This window comes from Oncorhynchus masou, chromosome 31, assembly GCF_036934945.1.
Source record: "Oncorhynchus masou masou isolate Uvic2021 chromosome 31, UVic_Omas_1.1, whole genome shotgun sequence".
In the NCBI taxonomy this organism is placed as follows: domain Eukaryota; kingdom Metazoa; phylum Chordata; class Actinopteri; order Salmoniformes; family Salmonidae; genus Oncorhynchus; species Oncorhynchus masou.
In genome coordinates, this window is record NC_088242.1 from 101,468,068 (window position 1) to 101,482,113 (window position 14,046).

The following is a 14,046-nucleotide window of genomic DNA, read 5'->3' on the forward strand; positions in this document are numbered from 1 at the left end:
GACGGTGGACGTTAGCTAGCTGCTTAGCTAGCTGCTGGGCAGATAGCAGTGTAGACTACGTTAGACGACGAAATACGATAATTACGCAATTATCTTTGATACAAAGACGGCTATGTAGCTAGCTAAGAAGAAATTGCTAAGATTAGACAAATCAAACCGTTGTACTATAATGAAATGTAATGAAAATGTAATGAAAAGTTATACTACCTGCGGACCGAAGTGTAGATGCGACCGCTCGCTCCAACCCGGAAATGAACTGTAAAGGTACATTACCACCTCCAATTGGACTGGAATGTCGCCCTCCACTCCCACCTCTGTACCAGAGTCCCACTGTAGCTTAAACATTCACCAATAGAAGTATATGCAGGAACCCTCACATGTGAATTGCGGTCCCCAGTCACACCTTTCTCTAGCTTTAATGGTGTGCCACAAAAAGACTAAAAAGAAGCATACTATCTCAATAAAACACAATTTTCCAAAGCCATTTTTGGATTTTCTGACAACTTCCGTGTTCAGCCAATCAGGTCCCAGCAGTCTGTTGTTAATCCCTGGCTGAACACTGGGTGCAATATCATGAAGTAGCATTAGCCACTCTAGCAAGGGTGGTGGAAAATTGTGTTTTGTTAAGACAGTAGGCATATTTTCCCATTTTTTCCCCCAACGGACATAAAGATATGGAGGAATCTGATGCCTTTCTAGCCAGAATGGAAGATGTTTTGTGTAGGAACTGGTTGCAGTAGGACACCAGTGTATTTTCGTCTGGACACAGCCTAGATGATAGTGGAGATCTAGCGCCCACTAGTGGTTGCATAGGATAGCCTAGAACCTGTATAGGAATGGATGATGATAATAGAGATCTATCTGTTCTTTTTTTCTGGGTAAGTCTCTAAGAGCTTTGCAAACCTGGATTGTACAATATTTCCCATTATTATTTATTTTTGTATTTTTCAAGCTCTGTCAAGTCGGTTGTTCAAGTCTTGCCATAGATTTAAGTCAAAACTGTAACTAGGACACTCAGTGTCACGAATACCACCGAAGGTGGCTCCCTTCCTGCACGGGTGGCGGTCGTCGTCACCGGTCTATTAGCTGCCACTGAAGGTGGCTCCCCTTCCTGCTCGGGTGGCGCTCGGCGGTCGTCGTGGCTCCCCTTCCTGCTCGGTCTATTAGCTGCCACTGAAGGTGGCTCCCCTTCCTGCTCGGGTGGCGCTCGGCGGTCGTCGTGGCCGGTCTATTAGCTGCCACTGAAGGTGGCTCCCCTTCCTGCTCGGGTGGCGCTCGGCGGTCGTCGTGGCCGGTCTATTAGCTGCCACCGATACCTTTGTCCTTTTCGTTTGTTTTGGTCTAATTGTTTTCACCTGTTCCTTGTTGGGGTTTTGGGATGGGTGTTATTTAAGTTCGTTTTGCCCGCTGGTGTTTGTGCGGGCTTGTTGGTTGTTACGTTTGGTGATGTATCGTGTTTTGGTTTTGGGTTTTTCGCTGTCCAGTGTGCGTCTAGGTTTTGGGTTGGTTTAGCGCCAGTGTTTTGGGCATTCACCCATGTTTTGGACCTGTTATGATTTGAAGGACATTAAAGCTTTTTCCCATTCATTTCACTCTCTGCATCTGACTCCTCACTCATTTCACTCACCCGTCGTTACACTCAGGAACATTCATTGTCGTCTTGGTATGTAACTCCAGTGATGTACTGGGCCGTACGCACTACCCTCTGAAGTGCCTTGCTGTCGGAGGCCTCCAAATGCGGAAGGCCTCCAAATGCGGAAGGCCTCTATTGACGGATGTGGTATTTTGAGACACAGCCCATGCAAGAAACATCTCTAGCTTAAACAGACACATTCTGATTGGGATTTTTGTATTATGCTAATTAGATTACCTCAGGGGCACCGTAGTTTTTATTTTATTTTCATGATTTAAAAATAAATTACCTAAGTACTTTACACCACTGCTTAACAATACTTACAGTTTGCAATGATAGTACATTTTTTCACATCTAAGTGAGTGATAACCTTTTATGAGACCATGTAGCTTGTCTATGGCAGTTTTAGTCTTACTTACTGTTATTGACTGTAGACATTATGGCGAGTTCTGTAAGGGTTGTCGCTTGTCCAGAGAGGATGGAAAACTTTAGTGGAAAACTTATTGAAAACTCTTTGGCTTGACTGCCTGTGATGTCACCTTTAGGCCAGGTGGGGGCATAAGAATGTGAGGAATTTTACAACACTTCTACAGATAGCTACAAGGATTACATTCTCTGCATGAATTAATTGAAAATGAAAAAAGGAAATCGGTTATATTGTCTGACTCCGTGTTAACGTAGAACCATAGATAACTGGATTTTGATCTACTAAATATATGCCACCGAGTAGGATCCCTCTTATGGTAAAACAACAAACATTTTCGAATTAAATTATTAATGCAGTTTACCATTAGGTCTAAATCAAAATGTTGATAATTATGTACAAATTAACTTTATTGTCGACTTTTTTGGTGAACTGACATTATTGTCAGAAGTATGTCCCGCCCATTTAACCCTCACAGTATTTTCCGCACCTTCATTGGTTTCACACATGGAAGGCGTTGGTATAATGAACCCTAGTCCATTTTGACTGGATAGCGTTACGTCACTCAAAACTGTTGCTTGGCAGCGTTACTTGGTGGTGTTGTCAAGCGGAGGCTTACTGTTGCTGCAATTAAAATTCCTGCCTTGGATGTGGACTATGGGTCCAGTTCATCACTTTACAAACACTGAGTGAGTAGCGTTTTTTTGTCGTCCATTAGAAATACTGAGTAGGTAGGAAAATACCGTACGTTTAAGATGACGTGTTTTTATCAGCCGTTTTATTTAGGCATTTAGTGCGTAGTATCCCCTCTGTAGAGCACGTAGTTAGGTTACTCGATGCTGGATCTGTTTGGCTAGCAAGCTAACGTTAGATCAAGGGCATAATGTCAACCCTGTACTGTGTAACGTTAAGTGCAATGTTCTCGTGTTGGATTTTCTTGTTCTTTGTTTTCTTATGTTGTTTAGCTGTCTAGTATTGATATGATAGAGAGCTCTCTAGCTGCCTGACACCCAGTACAGTAATATGTGTGGGTTAAAAAACATGCTCCTGCTAGCCATTTGCATCATCATCAACACACACATATATATATATAGAGGCTCTACCGGACCTTTTGAACATTGATTTGAGTTATGGCTGAGATATTGTCTAGGTCTAGCCTAACTGTGGATATTTAACATGTAGCTTCATACAATTAACCTATAATCCAATTACTAATAGGCCTGCACTGCATAGGAGTAGGGTTTACAGGTTTCATTACTAATAGTTATGTACTGTATAGGAGTAGGGTTTCCAGGTTTCATTACTAATAGGTCTGTACTGTATAGGAGTAGGGTTTCCAGGTTTCATTACTAATAGGTCTGTACTGTATAGGAGTAGGGTTTCCAGGTTTCATTACTAATAGGTCTGTACTGCATAGGAGTAGGGTTTCCAGGTTTCATTACTAATAGGTCTGTACTGTATAGGAGTAGGGTTTCCAGGTTTCATTACTAATAGGTATATACTGTATAGGAGTAGGGTTTCAGGTTTCATTACTAATAGGTATGTACTGTATAGGAGTAGGGTTTCCAGGTTTCATTACTAATAGGTCTGTACTGTATAGGAGTAGGGTTTCAGGTTTCATTACTAATAGGTATGTACTGTATAGGAGTAGGGTTTCCAGGTTTCATTACTAATAGGTCTGTACTGTATAGGAGTAGGGTTTCCAGGTTTCATTACTAATAGGTATGTACTGTATAGGAGTAGGGTTTCCAGGTTTCATTACTAATAGGTATGTACTGTATAGGAGTAGGGTTTCCAGGTTTCATTACTAATAGGTCTGTACTGTATAGGAGTAGGGTTTCCAGGTTTCATTACTAATAGGTCTGTACTGTATAGGAGTAGGGTTTACAGGTTTCATTACTAATAGGTATGTACTGCGTAGGAGTAGGGTTTCCAGGTTTCATTACTAATAGGTATGTACTGTATAGGAGTAGGGTTTCCAGGTTTCATTACTAATAGGCCTGCACTGCATAGGAGTAGGGTTTCCAGGTTTCATTACTAATAGGTCTGTACTGTATAGGAGTAGGGTTTCCAGGTTTCATTACTAATAGGTATGTACTGTATAGGAGTAGGGTTTCCAGGTTTCATTACTAATAGGTCTGTACTGTATAGGAGTAGGGTTTCCAGGTTTCATTACTAATAGGCCTGCACTGCATAGGAGTAGGGTTTCCAGGTTTCATTACTAATAGGTATGTACTGTATAGGAGTAGGGTTTCCAGGTTTCATTACTAATAGGTCTGTACTGTATAGGATTAGGGTTTCCAGGTTTCATTACTAATAGGTCTGCACTGCATAGGAGTAGGGTTTCCAGGTTTCATTACTAATAGGTATGTACTGTATAGGAGTAGGGTTTCCAGGTTTTAATACTAATAGGTCTGTACTGTATAGGAGTAGGGTTTCCAGGTTTCATTACTAATAGGTCTGTACTGTATAGGATTAGGGTTTCCAGGTTTCATTACTAATAGGTCTGCACTGCATAGGAGTAGGGTTTCCAGGTTTCATTACTAATAGGTATGTACTGTATAGGATTAGGGTTTCAAGGTTTCATTACTAATAGACCCTTACTGTATAGGAGTAGGGTTACAAGGTTTTAACTCTAATAGGTCTGTACTGTATAGGAGTAGGGTTTCCAGGTTTCATTACTAATAGGTCTGTACTGCATAGGAGTAGGGTTTCCAGGTTTCATTACTAATAGGTATGTACTGTATAGGATTAGGGTTTCAAGGTTTCATTACTAATAGGTCTGTACTGTATAGGAGTAGGGTTTCCAGGTTTCATTACTAATAAGTATGTACTGTATAGGATTAGGGTTTCAAGGTTTCATTACTAATAGGTCTGTACTGTATAGGAGTAGGGTTTCCAGGTTTCATTACTAATAGGTCTGTACTGTATAGGAGTAGGGTTTCCAGGTTTCATTACTAATAGACCCTTACTGTATAGGAGTAGGGTTTCCAGGTTTCATTACTAATAGGTCTGTACTGTATAGGAGTAGGGTTTCCAGGTTTCATTACTAATAGGTCTGTACTGTATAGGAGTAGGGTTTCCAGGTTTCATTACTAATAGGTATGTACTGCATAGGAGTAGGGTTTCCAGGTTTCATTACTAATAGGTCTGTACTGTATAGGAGTAGGGTTTCCAGGTTTCATTACTAATAGGTATGTACTGTATAGGAGTAGGGTTTCCAGGTTTCATTACTAATAGGTATGTACTATATAGGAGTAGGGTTTCCAGGTTTCATTACTAATAGGTCTGTACTGTATAGGAGTAGGGTTTCCAGGTTTCATTACTAATAGGTCTGTACTGTATAGGAGTAGGGTTTACAGGTTTCATTACTAATAGGTATGTACTGCGTAGGAGTAGGGTTTCCAGGTTTCATTACTAATAGGTATGTACTGTATAGGAGTAGGGTTTCCAGGTTTCATTACTAATAGGCCTGCACTGCATAGGAGTAGGGTTTCCAGGTTTCATTACTAATAGGTCTGTACTGTATAGGAGTAGGGTTTCCAGGTTTCATTACTAATAGGTATGTACTGTATAGGAGTAGGGTTTCCAGGTTTCATTACTAATAGGTCTGTACTGTATAGGAGTAGGGTTTCCAGGTTTCATTACTAATAGGCCTGCACTGCATAGGAGTAGGGTTTCCAGGTTTCATTACTAATAGGTATGTACTGTATAGGAGTAGGGTTTCCAGGTTTCATTACTAATAGGTCTGTACTGTATAGGATTAGGGTTTCCAGGTTTCATTACTAATAGGTCTGCACTGCATAGGAGTAGGGTTTCCAGGTTTCATTACTAATAGGTATGTACTGTATAGGAGTAGGGTTTCCAGGTTTTAATACTAATAGGTCTGTACTGTATAGGAGTAGGGTTTCCAGGTTTCATTACTAATAGGTCTGTACTGTATAGGATTAGGGTTTCCAGGTTTCATTACTAATAGGTCTGCACTGCATAGGAGTAGGGTTTCCAGGTTTCATTACTAATAGGTATGTACTGTATAGGATTAGGGTTTCAAGGTTTCATTACTAATAGACCCTTACTGTATAGGAGTAGGGTTACAAGGTTTTAACTCTAATAGGTCTGTACTGTATAGGAGTAGGGTTTCCAGGTTTCATTACTAATAGGTCTGTACTGCATAGGAGTAGGGTTTCCAGGTTTCATTACTAATAGGTATGTACTGTATAGGATTAGGGTTTCAAGGTTTCATTACTAATAGGTCTGTACTGTATAGGAGTAGGGTTTCCAGGTTTCATTACTAATAAGTATGTACTGTATAGGATTAGGGTTTCAAGGTTTCATTACTAATAGGTCTGTACTGTATAGGAGTAGGGTTTCCAGGTTTCATTACTAATAGGTCTGTACTGTATAGGAGTAGGGTTTCCAGGTTTCATTACTAATAGACCCTTACTGTATAGGAGTAGGGTTTCCAGGTTTCATTACTAATAGGTCTGTACTGTATAGGAGTAGGGTTTCCAGGTTTCATTACTAATAGGTCTGTACTGTATAGGAGTAGGGTTTCCAGGTTTCATTACTAATAGGTATGTACTGCATAGGAGTAGGGTTTCCAGGTTTCATTACTAATAGGTCTGTACTGTATAGGAGTAGGGTTTCCAGGTTTCATTACTAATAGGTATGTACTGCATAGGAGTAGGGTTTCCAGGTTTCATTACTAATAGGTCTGCACTGTATAGGAGTAGGGTTTCCAGGTTTCATTACTAATAGGTCTGTACTGTATAGGAGTAGGGTTTCCAGGTTTCATTACTAATAGGTATGTACTGTATAGGATTAGGGTTTCAAGGTTTCATTACTAATAGACCCTTACTGTATAGGAGTAGGGTTACAAGGTTTTAACTCTAATAGGTCTGTACTGTATAGGAGTAGGGTTTCCAGGTTTCATTACTAATAGACCCTCACTGTATAGGAGTAGGGTTTCCAGGTTTCATTACTAATAGGCCCTCACTGTATAGGTGTAGCCTACTTTGCTTGCTCGCTAGCCAACTACGGCTAACTCAGTCACGTCAAACGTCAGAAAGAATAACTACAGTTGCTGCATTTGTTTAATTTGTTTTCTAGAGACATTTATTTGTCTACATCCATAACGATGACCTAATGAGGCGTGATTTCACCTGGCCTAGAAAATGTGCTCTCTCGTCAGGAAACTGTTGTTCAGAGGAGCTAGCCAACAACACAGCAAACACAATCACCTCAAACTAAAGCTGGAAAGACTACAAACTAGCTGCACTTCGTTTCGTTTGACCTTTTTATCAATTTACATTTCTTTGTATATATCCATGTGCACTATCAGTTAAATGTTTGGACACACCTACTCATTCCAGGGGTTCTTTATTTTTGTACTATTTTCTACATTGTAGAATAATAGTGAAAAAAACACATGGAATCATTTAGTAACCAAAAAAGTGTTAAACAAATCCAAATATATTTGAGAATCTTCAAAGGAGCCACCCTTTGCCTTGATGACAGCTTTGCACACTCTTGGACTTATTCTAAAGAAATAAAAACAATGGTCAAAAAGACTGTGAACAATAACAGTAACAAGGCTGTATACAGTAGCGAGGCTGTATACAGTAGCGAGGCTGTATACAGTAGCGAGGCTGTATACAGTAGCGAGGCTGTATACAGTAGCGAGGCTGTATACAGTAGAGAGGCTGTATACAGTAGAGAGGCTGTATACAGTAGCGAGGCTGTATACAGTAGAGGCTATAAAAGTTGCGAGGCTGTATACAGTAGCGAGGCTGTATACAGTAGCGAGGCTGTATACAGTAGAGGCTATAAAAGTTGCGAGGCTGTATACAGTAGAGAGGCTGTATACAGTAGAGAGGCTGTATACAGTAGAGAGGCTGTATACAGTAGAGAGGATGTATACAGTAGAGAGGCTATAAAAGTAGCGAGGCTACATAGACATCGGTTCGTCAGGCTGATTGAGGTAGTATGTACATGTAGATATGGTTAAAGTGACTATGCATTCAGTATATGATGAACAGAGAGTAGCAGTAGCCTCGCTACTGTTATTTTATTGTTGCTCTTTAATTATTAGTTATTTTTCTTTTTTACTTCAGTTTATTTTAGTAAATACTTTCTTAACACTTATTTTTCTCAATTAAGGGCTTGTAAATAAGCATTTCACTGTAAGGAGAAACACCTTACAACACCTGTTGTATTTGGCGCATGTGACATACAATTTGATTTGATTTAAAATTTTGCCAGCTGATTCATGATTTCGACTGGCTGAGAAACGCTGCCTGCATGTCTGTCTTGTCCCGACTCCCGACACGTTAATTACTATGGGAAAGCTGGAGATCAAATTTTAATATTGAAACAACATTGCAAATGTCAGCGAGACAGACAGCAAGGGTGATACACATCTCCACTGTTAAACTAAATGTTAGTCGAAAGGAAATGTGAGATAATGTCTAGATGCTTTTTATAGTGGAGATCAAGTTTATAAATTGCCTGGCTGGGCTGATGAGACAGTGGATTGTGCAGTCAGATGGAACAGAGTAAATAGACATTTTAACATTTTAACTTCTGGAATAGACATCGGCTGGAATGCGCTTTTAACCAATCTGCATTCAGGATTACACCCACCCGTTGTATAATATAATAGGTCTCCTTGTTGTCATTGGCAACAATTGTTCCCTAATTTTCTTATATAATCCAGATGTTTATTTTCAGGAGCATATCTGTTTTTCTCTTGTCGTCTGTGTTCAGTAACACTGTGCTGGTGAGGATAATTTGCCAGCTGATTTGAAGGTGTTGAATTCCACTGACTCTGTCCATTACCACACATGATTCATCCTGTTGTTGGAAATGAAATGAAGGCATGATCCTCTACACTGCTCACTGCATTCCTGTTCACATTGTGCAGCGGTTGCTGCTGAAACAAAAGAGGAAGGATCATCTGTGAGTTCAGCTGTTTGCAGAGCTTAGTTGTTCAGATCAGCCACCACCTATAATCACCTTCTGATCTGAGCCTGTCAGTTAGTGGAGAGAGAGGGAGCAGCAGTCATGTTGACTGTACTAGGATGCTGCTGGCCTGGTTTATTTTAGCTGTGGATTCTGCATACTGAACCCACAGCTATGTGGGAGATGAGGAGAGGAGGTGTTCATGAACAGTCAGCACTTAAAGGGATAGCTCACTCATAAAAGTTGGCCAGGTGTTTTCAGACCTAAAAAGTTAGCCTAATTATGTTTGATTCCTCTGCTCATTGTTGTGACTTCTTCTGTGTCCAGCTGAGGATGATCCGGTGAGGGAAAACCATTGAAAGGAGAATGTGTCGTGTCCTGAGGCCCACTGGTAGTCAACCCCTCCCAGGAGCCAGGAGACAAGCCCAGACCCCCCTCCTTTAGCTGGGACACCTCTCTGACCCCACCTTGGACCTCACCCCAGCTGCCTTTTAACTTCATGAAGAACTCTGACGTTGGTGATGTGATGAATAAATTTGAAGTCCTTGGGATCGTAGGTGAAGGTAAGATCACTAGCTACGTTACCACCTTACCCACATAATTGTTAGAAAGCCTCTGTATGTGTGTGTGCCGGCACGCCTGCTTATGGATCATGAAGCACTATAGAAATTAGAGGTCGACCGATTAATTGGAATGGCCGATTAATTAGGGCCAATTTCAAGCCCAGGGAGGAGCGAGGAGAGGGACGGAAGCTATACTGTTACACTGGCAATACTAAAGTGCCTATAAGAACATCCAATAGTCAAAGGTTAATGAAATACAAATGTTACAGAGGGAAATAGTCCTATAATTCCGATAATAACTACAACCTAAAACTTCTTACCTGGGAATATTGAAGACTCATGTTAAAAGGAACCACCAGCTTTCATATGTTCTCATGTTCTGAGCAAGGAACTTAAACATTAGCTTTCTTACATGGCACATATTGCACTTTTACTTTCTTCTCCAAAACTTTGTTTTTGCATTATTTAAACCAAATTGAACATGTTTCATTATTTACTTGATGCTAAATTTATTTTATTGATGTATTATATTAAGTTAGAATAAATGTTCATTCAGTATTGTTGTAATTGTCATTATTACAAATGAATAAATAAAAATCGGCCGAGGTATCGGTGTTGAAAAATCATAATCGGTAGACCTCTAATAGAAATCAGAACATTTTCAGACGAGGCTATTGTACCAGCCAGCCAGCCAGCCATGGTAACATGTCTTTCTCATGTCTTTCTCTCTCATGTTGTTGGTTTCCTGCGGTTTCAATGAGTAGATGCAAAGTGTCAGACACTCTGCCCAGTCCCTTCCCCAGCCCCATCCCCTGTACCCAGTCCCTTCCCCAGCCCCATCCCCTGTACCCAGTCCCTTCCCCAGCCCCATCCCCTGTACCCAGTCCCTTCCCCGCCCCATCCCCTGTACCCAGTCCCTTCCCCCGCCCCATCCCCTGTACCCAGCCCCTTCCCCAGCCCCATCCCCTGTACCCAGTCCCTTCCCCCGCCCCATCCCCTGTACCCAGTCCCTTCCCCCCCCCATCCCCCCTACCCAGCCCCATCCCCTTACCTAGCCCCATCCCCTCTACCCTGTCCCTTCCCAGCCCCATCCCCTTACCTAGCCCCATCCCCTCTACCCTGTCCCTACCCAGCCCCATCCCCTTACCTAGCCCCATCCCCTCTACCCTGTCCCTTCCCCAGCCCCATCTCCTCTTCCCAGTCCCTTCCCCAGCCCCATCTCCTCTACCCAGTCCCTTCCCCAGCACCATCCCCTCTACCCAGTCCCTTCCCCATCCCTTCCCCAGCCCCATCCCCTCTACCCAGTCCCTTCCCCAGCCCCATCCTCTCTACCCAGTCCCTTCCCCAGCCCCATCCTCTCTACCCAGTCCCTTACCCAGTCCCATCCCCTCCCCCCAGTCCCTTCCCCAGCCCCATCTCCTCTACCCAGTCCCTTCCCCAGCCCCATCTCCTCTTCCCAGTCCCTTCCCCAGCCCCATCTCCTCTACCCAGTCCCTTCCCCAGCCCCATCTCCTCTACCCAGTCCCTTCCCCATCCCTTCCCCAGCCCCATCTCCTCTTCCCAGTCCCTTCCCCAGCCCCATCTCCTCTACCCAGTCCCTTCCCCAGCCCCATCTCCTCTACCCAGTCCCTTCCCCATCCCTTCCCCAGCCCCATCCCTCTTCCCAGTCCCTTCCCCAGCCCCATCTCCTCTACCCAGCCCCATCCCCTCTACCCAGTCCCTTCCCCAGCCCCATCTCCTCTACCCAGCCCCATCCCCTCTAACCAGTCCCTTCCCCAGCCCCATCTCCTCTTCCCAGTCCCTTCCCCAGCCCCATCCCCTCTACCCAGTCCCTTCCCCAGCCCCATCTCCTCTTCCCAGTCCCTTCCCCAGCCCCATCTCCTCTTCCCAGTCCCTTCCCCAGCCCCATCCCCCCTCTACCCAGTCCCTTCCCCAGCCCCATCTCCTCTTCCCAGTCCCTTCCCCAGCCCCATCTCCTCTTCCCAGTCCCTTCCCCAGCCCCATCCCCTCTACCCAGTCCCTTCCCCAGCCCCATCTCCTCTTCCCAGTCCCTTCCCCATCCCTTCCCCAGCCCCATCTCCTCTTCCCCATCCCTTCCCCAGCCCCATCTCCTCTTCCCCAGTCCCTTCCCCATCCCTTCCCCAGCCCCATCTCCTCTTCCCAGTCCCTTCCCCAGCCCCATCTCCTCTACCCAGCCCCATCCCCTCTAACCAGTCCCTTCCCCAGCCCCATCTCCTCTTCCCCAGTCCCTTCCCCAGCCCCATCTCCTCTTCCCAGTCCCTTCCCCAGCCCCATCCCCTCTACCCAGTCCCTTCCCCAGCCCCATCTCCTCTTCCCAGTCCCTTCCCCAGCCCCATCTCCTCTTCCCAGTCCCTTCCCCAGCCCCATCCCCTCTACCCAGTCCCTTCCCCAGCCCCATCTCCTCTTCCCAGTCCCTTCCCCAGCCCCATCTCCTCTTCCCAGTCCCTTCCCCAGCCCCATCCCCTCTACCCAGTCCCTTCCCCAGCCCCATCTCCTCTTCCCAGTCCCTTCCCCATCCCTTCCCCAGCCCCATCTCCTCTTCCCAGTCCCTTCCCCAGCCCCATCTCCTCTACCCAGTCCCTTCCCCAGCCCCATCTCCTCTACCCAGTCCCTTCCCCATCCCTTCCCCAGCCCCATCTCCTCTTCCCAGTCCCTTCCCCAGCCCCATCTCCTCTACCCAGCCCCATCCCCTCTACCCAGTCCCTTCCCCAGCCCCATCTCCTCTACCCAGCCCCATCCCCTCTACCCAGTCCCTTCCCCAGCCCCATCTCCTCTTCCCAGTCCCTTCCCCAGCCCCATCTCCTCTTCCCAGTCCCTTCCCCAGCCCCATCCCCTCTACCCAGTCCCTTCCCCAGCCCCATCTCCTCTTCCCAGTCCCTTCCCCAGCCCCATCTCCTCTTCCCAGTCCCTTCCCCAGCCCCATCCCCTCTACCCAGTCCCTTCCCCAGCCCCATCTCCTCTTCCCAGTCCCTTCCCCAGCCCCATCCCCTCTACCCAGTCCCTTCCCCAGCCCCATCTCCTCCACCCAGCCCCATCCCCTCTACCCAGTCCCTTCCCCAGCCCCATCTCCTCTACCCAGTCCCTTCCCCAGCCCCATCTCCTCTACCCAGTCCCTTCCCCATCCCTTCCCCAGCCCCATCTCCTCTACCCAGTCCCTTCCCCAGCCCCATCTCCTCTACCCAGTCCCTTCCCCATCCCTTCCCCAGCCCCATCTCCTCTTCCCAGTCCCTTCCCCAGCCCCATCCCCTCTACCCAGTCCCTTCCCCAGCCCCATCTCCTCTACCCAGTCCCTTCCCCAGCCCCATCCCCTCTACCCAGTCCCTTCCCCAGCCCCATCCTCTCTACCCAGTCCCTTCCCCAGCCCCATCCCCTCTACCCAGTCCCTTCCCCAGCCCCATCCTCTCTACCCAGTCCCTTACCCAGTCCCATCCCCTCCCCCCAGTCCCTTCCCCATCCCCATCCCCTCTACCCAGTCCCTTCCCCAGCCCCATCCTCTCTACCCAGTCCCTTACCCAGTCCCCATCCCTCTCAGCCCCATCTCCTCTACCCAGTCCCATCCCCTCCCCCCAGTCCCTTCCCCATCCCCATCCCCTCTACCCAGTCCCTTCCCCAGCCCCATCCTCTCTACCCAGTCCCTTACCCAGCCCCATCTCCTCTAACCAGTCCCTTCCCCAGCCCCATCTCCTCTTCCCAGTCCCTTCCCCAGCCCCATCTCCTCTTCCCAGTCCCTTCCCCAGCCCCATCTCCTCTACCCAGTCCCTTCCCCAGCCCCATCTCCTCTTCCCAGTCCCTTCCCCAGCCCCATCTCCTCTACCCAGTCCCTTCCCCAGCCCCATCCCCTCTACCCAGTCCCTTCCCCAGCCCCATCCTCTCTACCCAGTCCCTTACCCAGTCCCATCCCCTCCCCCCAGTCCCTTCCCCATCCCCATCCCCTCTACCCAGTCCCTTCCCCAGCCCCATCCTCTCTACCCAGTCCCTTACCCAGTCCCATCCCCTCCCCCAGTCCCTTCCCCAGCCCCATCTCCTCTACCCAGTCCCTTCCCCAGCCCCATCTCCTCTTCCCAGTCCCTTCCCCAGCCCCATCTCCTCTACCCAGTCCCTTCCCCAGCCCCATCCCCTCTACCCTGTCCCTTCCCCAGCCCCATCTCCTCTTCCCCAGTCCCTTCCCCAGCCCCATCTCCTCTTCCCAGTCCCTTCCCCAGCCCCATCTCCTCTTCCCAGTCCCTTCCCCAGCCCCATCTCCTCTTCCCAGTCCCTTCCCCAGCCCCATCTCCTCTACCCAGTCCCTTCCCCAGCACCATCCCCTCTACCCAGTCCCTTCCCCATCCCTTCCCCAGCCCCATCCCCTCTACCCAGTCCCTTCCCCAGCCCCATCCTCTCTACCCAGTCCCTTCCCCAGCCCCATCTCCTCTACCCAGTCCCTTCCCCAGCCCCATCTCCTCTTC

General features: G+C 46.9%; 1 protein-coding gene across 5 annotated transcripts in view; it reads left to right on the top strand.

Annotated features, from left to right (window-relative positions):
- Nucleotides 1–2,657: 2,657 nt before the first annotated feature.
- Nucleotides 2,658–14,046, top strand: part of cdkl5 (cyclin dependent kinase like 5) — a 145,316-nt gene continuing 133,927 nt past the window's right edge. For all 5 annotated transcript variants that reach the window (XR_010453042.1, XM_064952674.1, XM_064952677.1 and 2 more), the window contains exons 1-2: nt 2,658–2,746; nt 9,345–9,580. Coding sequence is in view for 4 of the 5 variants with exons in the window: in XM_064952674.1 (XP_064808746.1) it covers nt 9,517–9,580 (64 nt within the window). In the remaining variant the exon portion in view is untranslated. The remainder of the gene's footprint in view (nt 2,747–9,344; nt 9,581–14,046) is intronic.